Source organism: Solanum stenotomum, chromosome 1 (assembly GCF_019186545.1).
Source record: "Solanum stenotomum isolate F172 chromosome 1, ASM1918654v1, whole genome shotgun sequence".
In the NCBI taxonomy this organism is placed as follows: domain Eukaryota; kingdom Viridiplantae; phylum Streptophyta; class Magnoliopsida; order Solanales; family Solanaceae; genus Solanum; species Solanum stenotomum.
Window position 1 is genome coordinate 30,719,085 of NC_064282.1, and position 15,966 is coordinate 30,735,050.

The 15,966-nt window shown below is 38.1% G+C and overlaps 1 protein-coding gene across 1 annotated transcript; it reads right to left on the minus strand.

The window, feature by feature from the left end:
- Window positions 1–9,315: 9,315 nt before the first annotated feature.
- On the minus strand, window positions 9,316–14,209 carry LOC125843343 (nuclear poly(A) polymerase 3-like). The gene is made up of 10 exons (XM_049522582.1): window positions 13,737–14,209; window positions 13,574–13,651; window positions 12,913–13,020; window positions 12,477–12,539; window positions 12,233–12,394; window positions 11,931–12,044; window positions 11,453–11,515; window positions 11,047–11,349; window positions 10,742–10,906; window positions 9,316–9,939 (listed from the first exon to the last, which is right to left on the minus strand). The coding sequence occupies exons 1-10, from the start codon at window positions 13,953–13,955 to the stop codon at window positions 9,715–9,717; spliced, it is 1,500 nt and encodes a 499-aa protein (XP_049378539.1). The 5' UTR covers window positions 13,956–14,209; the 3' UTR covers window positions 9,316–9,714.
- Window positions 14,210–15,966: the final 1,757 nt, after the last annotated feature.

Genomic DNA, 15,966 nt, shown 5'->3' on the forward strand with positions numbered 1-15,966 from the left:
TGGCTTAGATCTTTCGCATACTGGTAGAGGCGGTGGAAACCAATTCCACATCCTTCTTTGCATCTCTAGGCACCCGAGCTCTTTTGCACAATGCAGTGATTAATATCGGGAAAAGAAGAGATGTCTAGCTTTGCTTTGCACGCATATGGATCTCAGAAGCAATGATTATCCCTAGATTTATCCTGGTTTTTTCTATGATGCATCCAAGACAAGCTGCCTTAGGAAGGCGAAGAATTGATTCATTCTGTGATGGAATAATTGTGTTGCTGATGAACCCGAACTAGCATCTTGCAGCTATGTTCAGATCTTTCTTTTCGATCGAAACACCTTCTGCTAACCCTTTCGGAGCATTATCATCTGAGATTAGCGGCGCTAACCACTTTTTCATCGCATCCAGCTTCTCTGTTCTGATCAAATGCTGGCAGTGATCATTAATTTTATCGAACATACCTAAGACTGTGTTGATAGCCTCACTGTTACAAGCTACCTTGCTTCCTCTGACAACCACGTAGTCAACTACTTTGAAAGACGATACCAGCCTCTTCCATTGAGGTACCAATGCACTGTATGCATTGTAAAATTCCCTAACCTAGCTGGGTATATAAGATCCACGGGGTTTTGTAAAGGTTTGGAATTTGTGATATTTCAGGCACTCTATTATCTCAGGATACCTATCGATCAACCCATCTATGGACAGCCGTTTTTTCTCAATGATCATTCTCAGTCCCTCAGAATTTAATCTATTCGTTGATTTAGGTGGGGGGGACCTGTACTGGAGGTACCAGTACTATTGCCTGCTCTGAAACTGGAGGAGTCGGAGTGGTGGATCGAGGATTTCTGATCTGAGATGGGTCGTTTAGCTATTTAGATCGTAATTCATTCCTCTGTGCCTCCATTAGTTCATCTTCGTCTGAACCCATACTCTCACTGTAATATGTTGTTGGGTCATTGGTGTAAAAACTAGTATTGTCGGAGCTTGCATCTGATAGCTCAACGGTTTTGTCCTTGCCCTTGCCTTTCCCACCAGTTGTGGAAAGTTTAGTGACCTTGTTTGTGGACGCAGTTGCATCCTCATTGAGTGTGATCCCTTTTTCTTTGCCTCGAATTGGTGTGTTGCTACCTGCTTTGTTAAGTTTAGTCATATCTGTAAAAGATTGGAAAGAGTTAGGAGAGAAATCAAGTAGAAGCACAGGCAATCTTCTGCAGGAAAACTCGCCAAGTGGATCGGCGAGTCGCCGAACCTCTTTACCGAGCTAACTCGGGCTCGTCGAAAGGGTTGGCTTCAAATCATAGCAAGTCAGCGATGGGGAGGTATTTTTCAGTGAATCACCGACTACTTTCGGCGAGCAAGGGTTTGTCCGCCGAAAGTTGCAGTGCATAAGGGTCTCAGGGGGAAAAATAAAGAGCGATAAAGAGTACTTTCGGTGATTCGCCGAATGCATTCGGCGAAGGCAAGCATCTCGCTGAAAGTTACAGACTCAAACGACAAACTTGACACAAAATTAAACGCGAGATGAAGAAAATAAGTGAACCGTCGAGTGATTCGGCAAGCTTGACTCAGCTCGCCAAATGGCCCAACGTGCCCATTTTCAATCCACCTTCCCGAATTCAATCCCGCAAGCCCCGAAAACAAAATCAAAGTATGTACTAATGAAATTCAAACAAGACTCGCACTACCCATTGCCCCTGGATACTCAGGTTTCTCCCGGATTTGCCAAATTTGGCCATTTGACGATATTTGCTCTTAAGAGTGGTGTCCCTCGCTCTATCATTGAGCAGTTCCCATTGTTTAGCACAAACAATGGCTACTCAGATTCCACCCAATCAATCTAAACAGCACGCAAGCACACCCTAATATAATTTCACTCATTTAAAAACACACAAGTTATGAGCATTTGACTATCAAATCAATACGGGGAAGATTTCTGATTTAAATAGGCATTTAAGCATTATAATCCTATCAGAGAGGCCCAGCACACATCAATAAGATACGATCATTGCAAAAGAGTACAAACTATTCAAAAATAAACTTGGGGTTCGGAGAACTAACCTTTTGTGCCGATTAAAATGTGATTGAAAACCTAGGCAGCAAAGGAATCCACTTCCGAGCACAAATGAACTAACCAAAATATTATAATGCTAAAATAGGGAAAATACTACCTTGGTGTGAGTTTGTGAAGATTAATAGCGAGGGAAAGTGAAGGATTTCAAATTCTAGGACTTTTGGCCATTATAAACCGTCCAGTTCGTGCCCATTCGACGACATTAGTCGCACTCGCCGATCCTTTCGGTGACACGCCGAGTGGTCATTTGGCTCGCCGAGTTTTACAGAACCTTCAGTCAAAGTGAGTGTTCAAACGGCGGTCTTCATCGTGATCGCCAACCTGTTCGGCGATTCATTGAATGGCACTGTTAACTCGCCAAACGCAATTTCCACCCACTCTCCCCACTTCAACCTGTACATTCAACACACCGTTATTTCTGAGACAACAATAAAGCATTTAAAAAGGTTTTGGGTTGCCTCCCAAACAGCGCCTTAGTTAATGTTGTGGCACCACGCATGTCAGCTGTCAAATTTCATTTTTGGGGTTAGCCATAGTGTCAATAGGCAACCCCCTGTTTTGTTACGAGTGTAGATCGGGTGACGCATGACCCATAAGGCTCTCGAGCAGCTGGACCGCTTGGATTGAGACCAAATCAATCGCTTCATCCCTTCAATGTCAACCTTCATTTCTTCCAGCTTTCTATCTTGCTCAGTTACCTTGTGGAGAATGATTGAGAGCATGCCCTCAAGGCGTTTAACCTCATTGTCCTTGGGATTTCTTCGCTCATTAGGAAAGATGTATTTATCCTTCCTTTTGTACTGGACTTCGATCTTTACCATCTTTTTGGCCAACTCATCAATCTGAGCAATTAGGGCGACCAACACGAAGTCTTTTTCTACCTCTTGGTGCATTTCAGCCATTTGATTAAGCAGTTGGGCTACTTTCATATATGACTGTTTTGCAAGGCCTCCCGGAATGAGTTGGTCGACCACCCTCTTGTTTCCGAGACCAAGACTTCTATAGATGCATTCCAAGAGTGCCATGTCAGGAATGTTATGAGTTGGGCAATGAGTAATCAAGTCAATAAACCTTGCCCATGACTTGTGGATCCGTTCACCTTCCGATTGCTTAAAGGTGAGGATACGATCCCGGAACAACATTACCTCTAATGGAGGAAACTCCATTAGCTCCCGAGTACTGCTCACTTCCTCTGCTTGGATACAGACAAACCAACAAGACAAAACTAAAAATTAAGTTAGTAAACTACGATGAAGAAGAACAAAAATTCTACTAATCTAAAAAATTCTCAAATAACACCACTCCCCGGCAGCGGCGCCATTTTGATGTTTGCGTAATCAACGACACGTCTTACAGTTCAGGTGTCTACGATCGTGCAATAGTATAGTAACCCAACCAAGGGTTAGGGTCGTATCCCAAGGGAGTGGTTTTGAGAATTTATAGAGAAATAAAACTTAGTTCTAACTAGTCGTAGCTAAAGATATTAACGAGTAAAAACATTGTATATTAAAGAGGGACACAAAAGTGTCAATTAACAAATGGGGGTTTTGTCACAAGTAAGCTATTTTTAGCAAGATTAACAAGAAAATCTAACAATGAGTGGGGGATTCTTGGGATGTGACCGGAATACGGGTTAATCTAAATTATTGGGTACATCCTTTCGATAGAACATTTATAGAGTAATAGTGACTAGGCTAAGCTTTATATAGGAATAAGTTCTCTCTCGAGCAACTTACCCCGTTTCAAATGGGTTCCTCTCGGACACCCACTTGCCGCATGAAGACCAGCCTACGCCTTACCCCACTCACTCTCTCGAGCAGAGTGTTATGATATGGGACTAGGGCTCACCCTCTTGGGCTGAGCCTCATGTCGACCCACTCCTTAGGCCATCAATCTAGTAGTCTTGGCTTCGCGACTTATCTCTCGAGTAAGCCGAAAACACATGAGTGAAGTAGTATTTTCAACTACAAATCCATTAGATTCAACCACAACTACTAGACGAAATCACTATTAAACTACATTTAATCTATCAACAAGTAAGACCCAACAATTATCTTAACCCATATTCGTTAAATCACACCCCAAGTATTGGGGGTTTTAGCCAAACATCAAGAGATAGAAATTTATACCTAAATAATCTTGCATTCAAATGGGTATGAAGATTTAAGTCTTGTTATAGGCCAAGAATGAAGAATCCAAGAGACCCAAGTCCAAATCCTTGGAGATGAAACCCTCTTCTTCTTCAAGTCTTCAAAACCCTCTCAAACTCAGAGCAAAAATATGAAAACCTAATATTCTCTAAGTGAAAATTATAATAATTGTTACACACTAAAACTAAAAACTCTAACTAGTATTTATAGTTATCACATATTTATGCTGCAGCGGATCGTTCGGCGTCATTAGTCGGAATCACCGATCAACTCGGTGATTCGCCCTTTGGTGTAATTCATCACCGTCTTGTACCAGCCTTCAGCATCTTCGTGCTCTGGGTTATTGGGTGGCATGGTACTGTTTGGCGGAACTACTCGGCGATACGCTTACTGCTCCCTTTTTCCGCCGACTTGATCCTTTTCTTCAGAGCTCAGCACACTGGAACAGAAGGTGAAGTAAGACCCTTCGGCAACTCACCAAGTGGACTGGCGATTCTCAGGCCTTCATTTCTTCGTTCTTTCCAGCCTTATCATTCCTTTTTGCGACGTAGTGTCTATGCTCTCCTTAAAACTTCAAATACCTGAAACTTAAGGGTTTTCATCATATATTGAGATAAAATAAGCATTTGAGGACACAATTTCTATTAAAATATAGCCCTGAATGAGTCCAATTCGTGGACTCATCAGGTAACAGGCAAAATGACATAGTATAGGATTAAATAACTAGGAAAAGACCCAAAAGCCCTTTTAAAAAGAAGTTGTAGACTCGACCTACCGGTCTATAGGTTTTTCTACGAACCGTACTGATCAACCATAGAAAGATTCAGAAATCTTGAAATTGGACTAACTTTTGATCCTGTCTAGGACTCATAGGTCTTCCTACGAACTCGTAAACACCAACTGTAGAAACCAACTTGACCCCTTAAAATTTTACTAAGTCTGGGACTCACCTACGAGACATGTCTATGACTCGTACATGGGATGATGAGCCATCTTGATGAACCAAACAAAAGGTACTGGACTTATTTTGAAAAAATTATTTTTCCCCTTCCTACGGTTGCCATGTACGACCCGTAGAAGCTTCTATGGTCCGTAGATGGGAATCGTAACACGACCTACAACCCAAAAATATATTTTCTCCCTTTTTCCAAATCCGAGGTGTTACACCGGTCTTAGTGGGATAAGATAAGTGTTATCATTCCTGATTTTCGAGTCGTGACATTTCCCAACCCAACCTGTGATGTCACCCTAAGGCTTCCCAAGCCTACCGGTGATATCATCCTAAGGCTTCCCAAACCTACTTGTGATGTCACCCTATGGCTTCCCAAGCCGACCTGTGATGTCAGCATATGGCTTCCCAAGCCGACCTGTGATGTCACCCTAAGGATTCCCAATCCTACATGTGATGTCACCCTAATATCATATAATAACCTAACCCTAATATCACATAGATATTCCCGAATACAAAACAACCACTAATGTCAAATCATAGCCTAACTCTTCTACCACATAATATTCATGAATACAAGGCCATCACTAGCCCTATCAACCAACTTACTTAAACCAACTCATCCCTCTTGACTCACATCCCCATTATCAAATAAGTTCTAAGAATACTAGACAATCATGACCAATCACACTTAACCATACACCAGACCCCGATCATCTGTCCAACTGAACAACCACCATTTCAATAAATCAATAACATCATGATAAATAGAAACACGATTTAAAAACAACTAAAGCATTGAGTTTCCTTAAACTCAACTCAATAGTTAAAAAAATTATAATCACAAGTATAAAACAGTTCGAATTCCATTACCTTGGATTTATATGCACAACCCGCAATACCATAAACTCATCCCAATCACATATAACAACAATCACGGACACATAGACTCTCAGTCACAATATCATGAAATCAAACAATACCTAGAATCAACCAATGCATGAAACGTGTCCCACATGATCACAAATACACATACATAGTCCTCTCATGAAACTCAAACTCAAATTGTCAGTGTACCGACGTGGTACCCGAGTCATCCATAGTTAGTGTACCGGCGTGGTACTTGAGTCATCCATAGTTAGTGTACCGGCATGGTACCCGATCCATCCATAATTAGTGTACATGTGTAGTACCCAAGCCATCCGTAGTTAGTATACCAGTCTGGTACCCGAGACAACTAACAATCACAAAAAATAATGCACAATCACATATCACAATGAGAAATACAACTTGTAAACCACAAGTCATAATAACAAGTTCGTTACATGATATTACCTACGTGATGTCATTTCATATGTCTCCCTACCCATGCATTTCACAAATGATACTACTAAGCAGTAGACATGCATACATGCATAAACTGGAATTATACAACCATCACATGTATGCATGTACCAATAGCCAAATATTGGACCCTTTTTTATGAACACACATTCGTTCCCCTTGATTACCACAAGTCACAGAAATGGCTATAACCTAGAAATTTCATAACACTAACCTTACCATTAACACCAAATCACCCCAACAAGGAAACTCAAGATTAACAATCAAGAACTAGAGAAACCACCCCTTAGTTATTATCTTTTCTCGCCCTAACAACAATAAACAACAACTTTTAACCTTACAAACTTTGTACCGGAAGGCCTCGGCATGAAACCTCTCGTCAATGTACAAAATGTCATGCAGTAGAAAACATGTCTAACTACTCAATTAAGAAAACCTAGCCTATCTAGGTGCCAAGAAATTGCTTTAGAAGTCTGATCGCGAACTTTGAACCCTTTGTGAAGCTTTATCTTGTTCTTGGTCTAAAATAACAAATACAACACAACATTCAATCAAACAATGGCCTAATAACTTTGGGATAAAGCCAATATATCATGATCTTCCCCAACTTAGGGTTTTTTCCACCATGGAATCATGTCAAACCCCCAACCCTCCCTCTCTTACGAGGATTAATTTAGATTCTAAGGCTTAAGAATCAATGTACAAGGTTGGGGAGTCAAATTCTTACCTTTACCAATGAATTTCGTGGAAAAATGAGTGCAAACTGCTCAAAATTGCCTCTCCTAAGTCCAAGAACACAAAGTGCATAAACTAAGGATTTTGGGGTTGTTTCTGCATAAAACCTTTTTCACCGTGCTATAGCGGGCAATCCTTCTGTAGCGGCGTCGTTATAGCAGAAATTTATCATGTTTTAATGGTCTGATCGTCGCTACAGCGGGACGTCGTCCGCTGTAGCAGTCTGAGTGTCGCTATAGCAGGCTCAATGAGACATCAGAGACTCCCACTCCAGAAAAAGGCCATTTTTACAACACAACCCCTTCTCTTGACGTCCCAACACATACCTTCCATGGCAAGATAAATTCCGGGAGTTCTACTTACCCGAATCCGATTTGGAAAGGCCTTATGGACTCCATAATGCCTTGGCTACAAGAATATCTCAACCAAAACTCAACATAACACCCCCACTGAATTCCAGATGATCCTAGACCTCACCTAGCCCAGATTCTTTCTAAGGATGGCTTAGCCAAAACAATAAATCACTATCAGTAAAAAATTTTGGCCCGAACTCTTCACTACTGGCCTACTCATAATAACCCGGTCAGGTCGTTACAAAAACCTAATGTCTGCCTAAATTTAACAGAAAGGTAAGTTGTGAGGAGACAAAGTGAATTAAAAACATTTGAAAAGTGAGCGAAAAGGACATGTCACACAACGAAGAACTCACTATGAAATTAGACCATTGGTCGTCCAAGGGACTCACACTTAATATACAGAAGAGAGGAGAGTTTTAGTTCATCAACCTTCAAAATATATCTAAAAATATAAGGTTTGCAATGGATTCGATTTTTGAAGGTGTTGATATAATGATGACAACAAAACTTGGCAAAATATTTATAATGCCTAAAATAAATATTTATTTGCCTAGGTTAGCCAAAATTTTATTTGTTAGTATTAATTTGTGGTGTGGAGCTTTGGTGTTGATTTATAGTAAGTTTGATATTTTTATTTATTTTCTTAATAGAAACATACCTAAGAAATATCAATTACAAGGATGTATTAAGTAAGTTATAATTCACTATATATTTGTTACTTATAATAAAAGTAAAATAAGTGTGAAAAACGTATGTGACTAATTAAACTTCTTTATTAAATCAATCATCTTGACCTCGATACAAACAAGTCAGGATACGATAATTCGCATTGATCGGTAAGGATAGTGTAGCCAAGTTAGGAGAAGTGATGTACCCCAAGAGTGTAATATAGACAACTTATTCTAATACAATCATTAGTGGCTACATTCACAGTCAGTGGCAGAGCCACATGTATTCAAGGGATCTCAATTAACACCCCTTTAGCAAAAAATTACACTGTTTAGCAAGGTAAAAAGAATCTTATGTATACATATACTATATATTAACTCCTCTTGACGTCTTAGTGAATTTCCATCTTTATATTTTGATACATCTTAGTGGAATTTTTGGCTCCTCCACTGTCTACGCCGAACATGTTAATTACATACAGATCACATAGAGACAACTTAAATAATTTACTTTTATCATTTACAAAAAAATAAAAGTTATACTTTTTATTTCATGTATAATTATTTAATTACTCAAAACTTTACTTTATTAATATTGAAATTATTTTTTTAAAATGTATTATCCATGACTTGGGGAGAAATTAGTTAGAACAAAAAGAGTGAAGACCTTAGAGTACTCTCGAGAGGAGAGCAGGGTTTCAATTAAAGAATCTACCTTCAAAATCTATCAGAAAAAATAGGGCTTGCGATGTGAGAAAACAAAGTAAATTGAGAACATTTGGGGAGTACATTAAAAGGACACATAGCACAAAGGCTGAACTCAGTATGAAATCATAGAAATACCCCAAAAATGGATCAAACGTCACTCATCCATAGCACTACTTGTCCTATTACATTACTCACCAAAGCATAAGGTGTGAATGAAGGAGGAGAAAGAAAGGTTCAATACATAAATTGAGATTATTTTACCATAAATTTGACAAGTACAAGCTAGTAAAGCAGCAACTGCAAGACTGGAGCAAAATAATACAGGTCTCAACACTAGATCCATCAAATAACAAGATATGTGCCATGACTCATTTTTCATGGACACGCATTCATTTCTTCAATCTGTTTTTCAAGAGCAAAAGCATTTACACCCTGAGATGATTTACAAGTAACACAACTCAAAATGTACAATCGTCATTCTTCTCTGTACTGACCACGAATACAAACTGTGTTGAACCTTTTCACTCTGTGGAAGACCAAACGACGAAGGTGTAAAACAACAGAAGGGGCGGCAGCAGCCTAACCCCCAGCACTTGGGTACTCGGGACATGCATTTGTGGTCAAATATCCGTTGACACAGATGGGTTGGTATTTGTAGTATGCAGGAACTATTCACTGATTGCTCCTCACAATCCTCCAACATGGCCTTGCACTCTGGAGCTCACTATCAAAGTGGGCCATTTAAGGTAACTGATCATCTTGCACAATTGATAACTTCAGCTTCCCAGTTGGGCCTTGATATACATTGTTCGTGCTCTTCAAGAACTCTACCTCCACGTGACCTATATTTATCATATCGGTCATAGCAGGTGGCAATCCCCAATAAAAAACGACATTGGGCTCGGATGCATCAACATCAGCATACTCTGTTGGGTTGGGGTCACAAAACCCCAGCAACTCCTCCAGCTGCCAACCAAGCAAGGAAGGTTTCTTCAAAATACAATACTCGCAACATGAAATAGAAATAATATATAAAATAGAATTACTTGTAAAAGGAGATTGTTTTATGCATTGCCAGACAAACCAGGCAGAGACTACCAGAAACTGGGAAGAAAGAAAATCAAGGATCAAGTAACTCTCATCACATATCTAGTCTACCATGGAGCAGTATTGTTAAAACTTCTCTAATCCACTAGCATCTTGCGATCTATATGTACCCCAACGCTTTTTTAGATAGAAGACTTGATTCATAAACCTTACATAAAGATTTCTCAAATAGTCGTCATCATGCACCAAAATAAAGACACGAGTGATTGTCTTTTAAATGTTGAATTTCATTATCACAGTGATATAATACCTACCATGTTCACAGTACCAGAACGAGTGTGATCGACAGAAAAAATCATATCTCTTCATGCATCATTGGAAGTCAACCACATAACATGATCACTTCAATTACCCGCAACATATTGGATTACATAAAATTATGCAATCAAGTTCGTTCTAGCATGCAAATTTCCCATACCAAAGATTTGATAGTGTATAACCAGAAAGCATAATTACTTATCCACAACATATTGGATTATACAAAATCTATCTAGTTTAGCAGGTTTCCAAGGAAATCTTCAACATTGTGCCACCTTTCCTAATATTCTTTTTTCTAGTTAAGAGGTGAAAATATGCAAAAAGCCATATATAATTCATGTTTAACAAAAGCTAAGAGAGTTGAATGACAGAGAAACAATAAGTCAGTTGGCAAGTCACATACTTTGATAATTAGGCAGCGAAAGCGTGATTTGACACAACCCACCCAGTCACCTAGCTCATCTTTATCAGAAGCTGAGAGGAAAATTTTGACAAATTTCTCATATTTTCTTGGATAAGGGAAGGGCTCAAACAGGATGTTCCAATCAAATTCTGGCCTTAACATATCCTGCAGTGAATATGACATGTAGTGAGTAGGGAAAGGAAGGGGAACAAGGACCAAGCACAAATAAAGGGTGAAAAGGAAGCATTAAAGATTTAATTAGGAAACAGATATATATCAAAAAATTAATACCAAAAGGCACATACCTTAGTCAGCATATGCCCTCTCATGAACTCACTCTTGATTTTGAAAAATGTACTTCTCACAATGTTTGAATGACAAAATTGATATGGGCTACATGGTAACTGGATTGGCATCCACAAAACTTTATCCGTGGGAATAAATGGCCAAGCAACTCCATCTTGTAAAACTACTGGAGTCGGCCAAGGCCAAAAGGCAAATGTTTTGAAGAAAATAAAAAAAAGTGCACTCAAGCTGGCTGTTGGATGCCTTTGACAGATGAATGCTGAAAGCACTGCTAAATGAACTCCTCCAAAGAATCCGAGCAACTGCAGGTAATTGCTTCATTAGTTTTATTTCATGATCAAGATGAAGTTGGTCATGGTGAAATTTTAAAATAGAAAGGCAGGATAAAGAGTTCACAATCCTTACATTCCCATAAACTCCTCGTTTCTTTGCCCATAGTTTAACACAACGCAGAACTGCCTGGAATATCTGTAGGATATCACCACAAAACTATGTAAGACATGGCAATTCTGATTAATGAGCACCAATTAAGAACCTATAACACACTGACACAACCCAAGAATATCCCAAAACCAGAACAGGCTTATTCAACTAAATTCGCGGGTAAGTAGCTAAGGTAAAAATGTTCCAACTACTAGAGTATCTTCAAATAAGTTCTCCACCGTACATCATATCTCAAAAATTTGATAGTGACTAATTTCTCAACTAACTAAAAGTTTCTAAGTAACCTCTTTCTTAATTTCAAATGGCCATAATCGAACTCATGAAGGACTTTGGTAAGAGTTCAGAACTCAGAATTGTACATCACTACAATCTCAAGCTTTCATTTTTGAAAAAGTTCAGTGAACCATACGAGGAATAACTATTAAGAAGCATTACTTACCTCTACATTTGGCACAAGTTGAAGAATTCTCCTATTTGCACGAACACCAGACAGACTTTTCCAACTCTTGTCATCAATATTCTTCAGGAAGAATGGATTGAATACATCCACATCCTGGCCATAGCATAGAAAAAGCTAATATGATGTGACACTTCATTCAGAAATCATATAATCTTAGAGAGAGACATTTAAGAAATCTTTGTTTTCTTTTGCAAATGAGTTGGTTGAGATGTGGTGACTTATATGGTTGCTCAAACCACTGACCATCAATCACAATAACAATAATATAAGGGTAAACTCACCTCAGGTATGGATATTACTTTTAGTCGTGCATATGGAAGATCAATAGAGATCCCATCAAATTTGAATCTCATCAGAGGAACCTTCGCACCTTTGACACAGTGGATATCTGATACTTCTGGTCTGCTCGCGAGAATGTTGCGCAGAACAATGAAAAAGTCTTCCTAAATGAATCACAAGGATATACCCATCAAAATATGCACAACCTCAACCAGATTCAAAGAAGCTAATAAGAAAAGGACTCACTTCTATTGTTGCAAAGCACGGTCCAACACATAATGCATCAATATCAGACTCCGAATTATGAACCTGAAAAGAATAAAACAAGTCAGACGGTGAGGAAACTGCAACTTTGAAAGTATTTTCTGCATCAACTTGCACCTGTGATATTAAAAGTGGAAGAGAAGTAAACAGTAAAATTGCAATCTCCCAGGGCATGGATAGGTAGTGTTCAGTTACGGGTTAAAATAGAACCACATTTACAAATGTCAGTTTTAATGTTGTGTCACTGAAAGTACATTCCCTCTTAGAAAGACTTTCAACTTGAAACTGCATTTTGCAACAAGAAACTGTCAGTTGATAACAAGAACACAAATTATTACCCACAGATCTGCCATCATACTACTACATTCTCCAACCAAACAAAAGAAAGGAAACTGTCAAGTAATGAATTAAGACTTACTTCTAGACCATATGATCCATATGTCAATATTGTGCCAGAGGCAAACCTGAGGTATCTTTTGGGAAGTACATGATGGTAAGCCACTGTCTGAACCCATTCCCTCACTATCTGATAAATGAGAATGAACAAATAATGTAACTGAGTTAATAACTCTTGCCAATTACAGAATTTACATAATGGAAAACAACTATGCATTTCGATGAGATGTTTAACCTTTCAGAAATTTATACATCATTAAAGATTATAAAAAACTTCTGGTACTCTTTATTTTTATTTTATACAATATTGGATTGAGATCAGTGAAGATTTACAGCCAACCCCAACATGTTTGGGATTGAGGTGTAATTGTTATTGTAGTTAATTGTTATTGTAGTAAAAACAACACAAAGAAACTCTATCAAATCTAATATAGCGCAAAGCCAAATCTATTTGGTTAATAAAAATCCAACAGATTTATTAAGGTTATTTAGCTCTATTGTTTTCTTCCCATTTCTTTATTCTTTGGCACATTTATTTTACATATTAATTTACTATCTTGTTTTAATACTTTAGCTAGTTCTTTTCTTGCAATATGATGAGTTCCATAAACCTATAAAAAGGATACGTTCTCAATCACCCAAGTAAAATGCACACTTCTTCCAATTGATTAACATATTTTCACCTTTTTGAGCTTGTGAATAGCATTTCTCCTTTTCATTTCCTCCTCTAGCGAAGGCACTAAACCTTCATCGCCCATAATCTGCTTATAAACAAAGGCAAAATTAATCAGAAAGTTGAGCAAATGAAAGTTGACACTTTGATCAACACTTTAAAAAATTGCTAACCTGAAAGAGTGACATTGACCTTTCCATCTCCATTCTTAGAATCCCATCTGGGTTTCCCCCAAAACCCAAAACCCCATCAAGAGGGGGTAGGGGGTTAAAATGGCCTACCTGATAATCAAGATTCGAGTTTGGACGCAACCCAATTGACCATCTGGGTAGATATGTATTCACATGTCGAAGATCAACCAATTGTTGCCTTTCAATATGCCCAAATTCCATACACAAATCTTCAATTGGAATTCAAGAAGATGAAATATGAAAAGGTTAAGGGAAAAGAAACAAACAAAAACCCTTATTAGAGATATTGATTTTCTAAAAACCCCTTATTGAGAAGAAAACAAAAAGGGTTTAGTAAAGGGAAAAATATGAAGAAAGGATTATGGTGATCTCTCTGTTCGTCCTGTGAAATTTTGGAAATGGTGTATGAAAAACGGGGGAAAGAAAGAAGAATTGTTTGTCCCTGGTGTGTGTGGTTAGAGGTGAAAACGTGTTATGATGCGCAAAGTGTCACCGTTTCAAATATTGACACCTATATTCTGTATTACACGCCATCTAATCCAAAATTTATTTTAGGGTTTGTTCAAATTGGTGTAATTACTCTCTCCATTCCTATTTATATGTAGTCATTATTAAAAGGGAATATTGTATAAAATAGCAAACTATTAATTCAAATTAAATGTTATAATCACAGTTTGATTTAATTGTAACCCGTAGCAAAATGTTGTCATTCGCCTCTCTCCCTGAAATTCTCGCTTTCCACTCTCATTTTCTCTCTGGCCTCTCTCACTTTTATACAAACACAAATGTATAAAATGTGGTTGTGTTTGTATAAAGTGAGAGAAAATTGTATATATGCATATCTTTTCATTCGCCTCTCTCCCCAGAAAATCTCGTTCGCCACTCTCCTAGATCGCGCTCGTCACTCTCACTTTATACAAATACAAATGTATAATTTGTGTTTGTGTTTGTATAAAGCGAGAGAACATTGTATATGCAAATACAAATACATATATTTTCGTTCTGTACACTTATAATTATACAAATACAGATCTTCCTCTGCCCAGTTTTCTTTTGTCTTTCTCTCTTTCTCGCTTTATACAAACACAGATTATACATTGATTATTTTGTATATGTATACCGAAACAAATTATACAATTGATCTTTTGTATATGTATACCGAAATTGTAACACTCCGACTTTTCGAAACATATAAATTGACTCGTATCTTTGTGAAAAGACCAGGAGGGTGGGTAATAAATTAAGAATGATGTGTTATGTGATATTTTAAGTGTTCAAGTGTTGTATCTCAAGTTTTGAAGTTAGGTAAGTGGCAAAATAAAAGTTGGCGAAAGTTACTGTAAATTCCTTTTTAAAGATTTGTCTGAAATTTGGATCAAATGTCTCGACGTTTTCTCCCAATTTATTAAAAGTTATGGTCCCCTCGACCTACGAAATCAAAGGTCTATAAATCTAGTTTCCAACGCATCAACCCATTCGTTCATACGACTTCAGAATGGAGAGATATTTGCGTTTTCGCAAGACTGCGCAAGTAGGCAAGTGAGGTGGGTCCCCTAGGTCGGTGGAACTTTATATATATCATCTTCTTCGACTTTTCTTCATTTTTCCTTCATTTTACTTAGTGAAGAACCAGAAAACTCACAAAACCTACAAAACCCACTTATAGAACAAGCCAAGTTACTGATTTTCGTGACTTAAGTCCTTGACAAAAGTTGTTCTACGCATTGAGCTCGTCAACATGATATAATTTATTTTATCGATTTCCTAGCATATCGTACTTTGGTGTGTGGACAGCAGGGGTTTGGGCATATTTTAAAGTTTTGAGGTGTATTACAAACTTATAATCAAGGTAAGACCCTTCTTTCATCGACTCTAGCTTTGATAAATCGCAAATAACAATTTGCGACGAAAATTCATATGTTTTATCGGATTTTCGTTGTATCTTCTATTCTTTTGTGTTGATTATGATCCTGTCTTGTTGTAGTATCAAGGGGGGTTATGATTAAAGTTATTAGGACACGTGAATTCAGCAAAAAAAGGTATGTTAAAGCTATTCACTACTTACGGTATGTTCCTTAAAGCTTAGAAGAAATGTATTTGGGTTGTTATCCTTGATATACTTGTAGCCGTGATTGTTGATTGTTGGCTGCTCGAGTTGATATAATCCTCCCTTGTCGGGATTCTTATTCAGTTAGTAGCATCCCTATGTTGG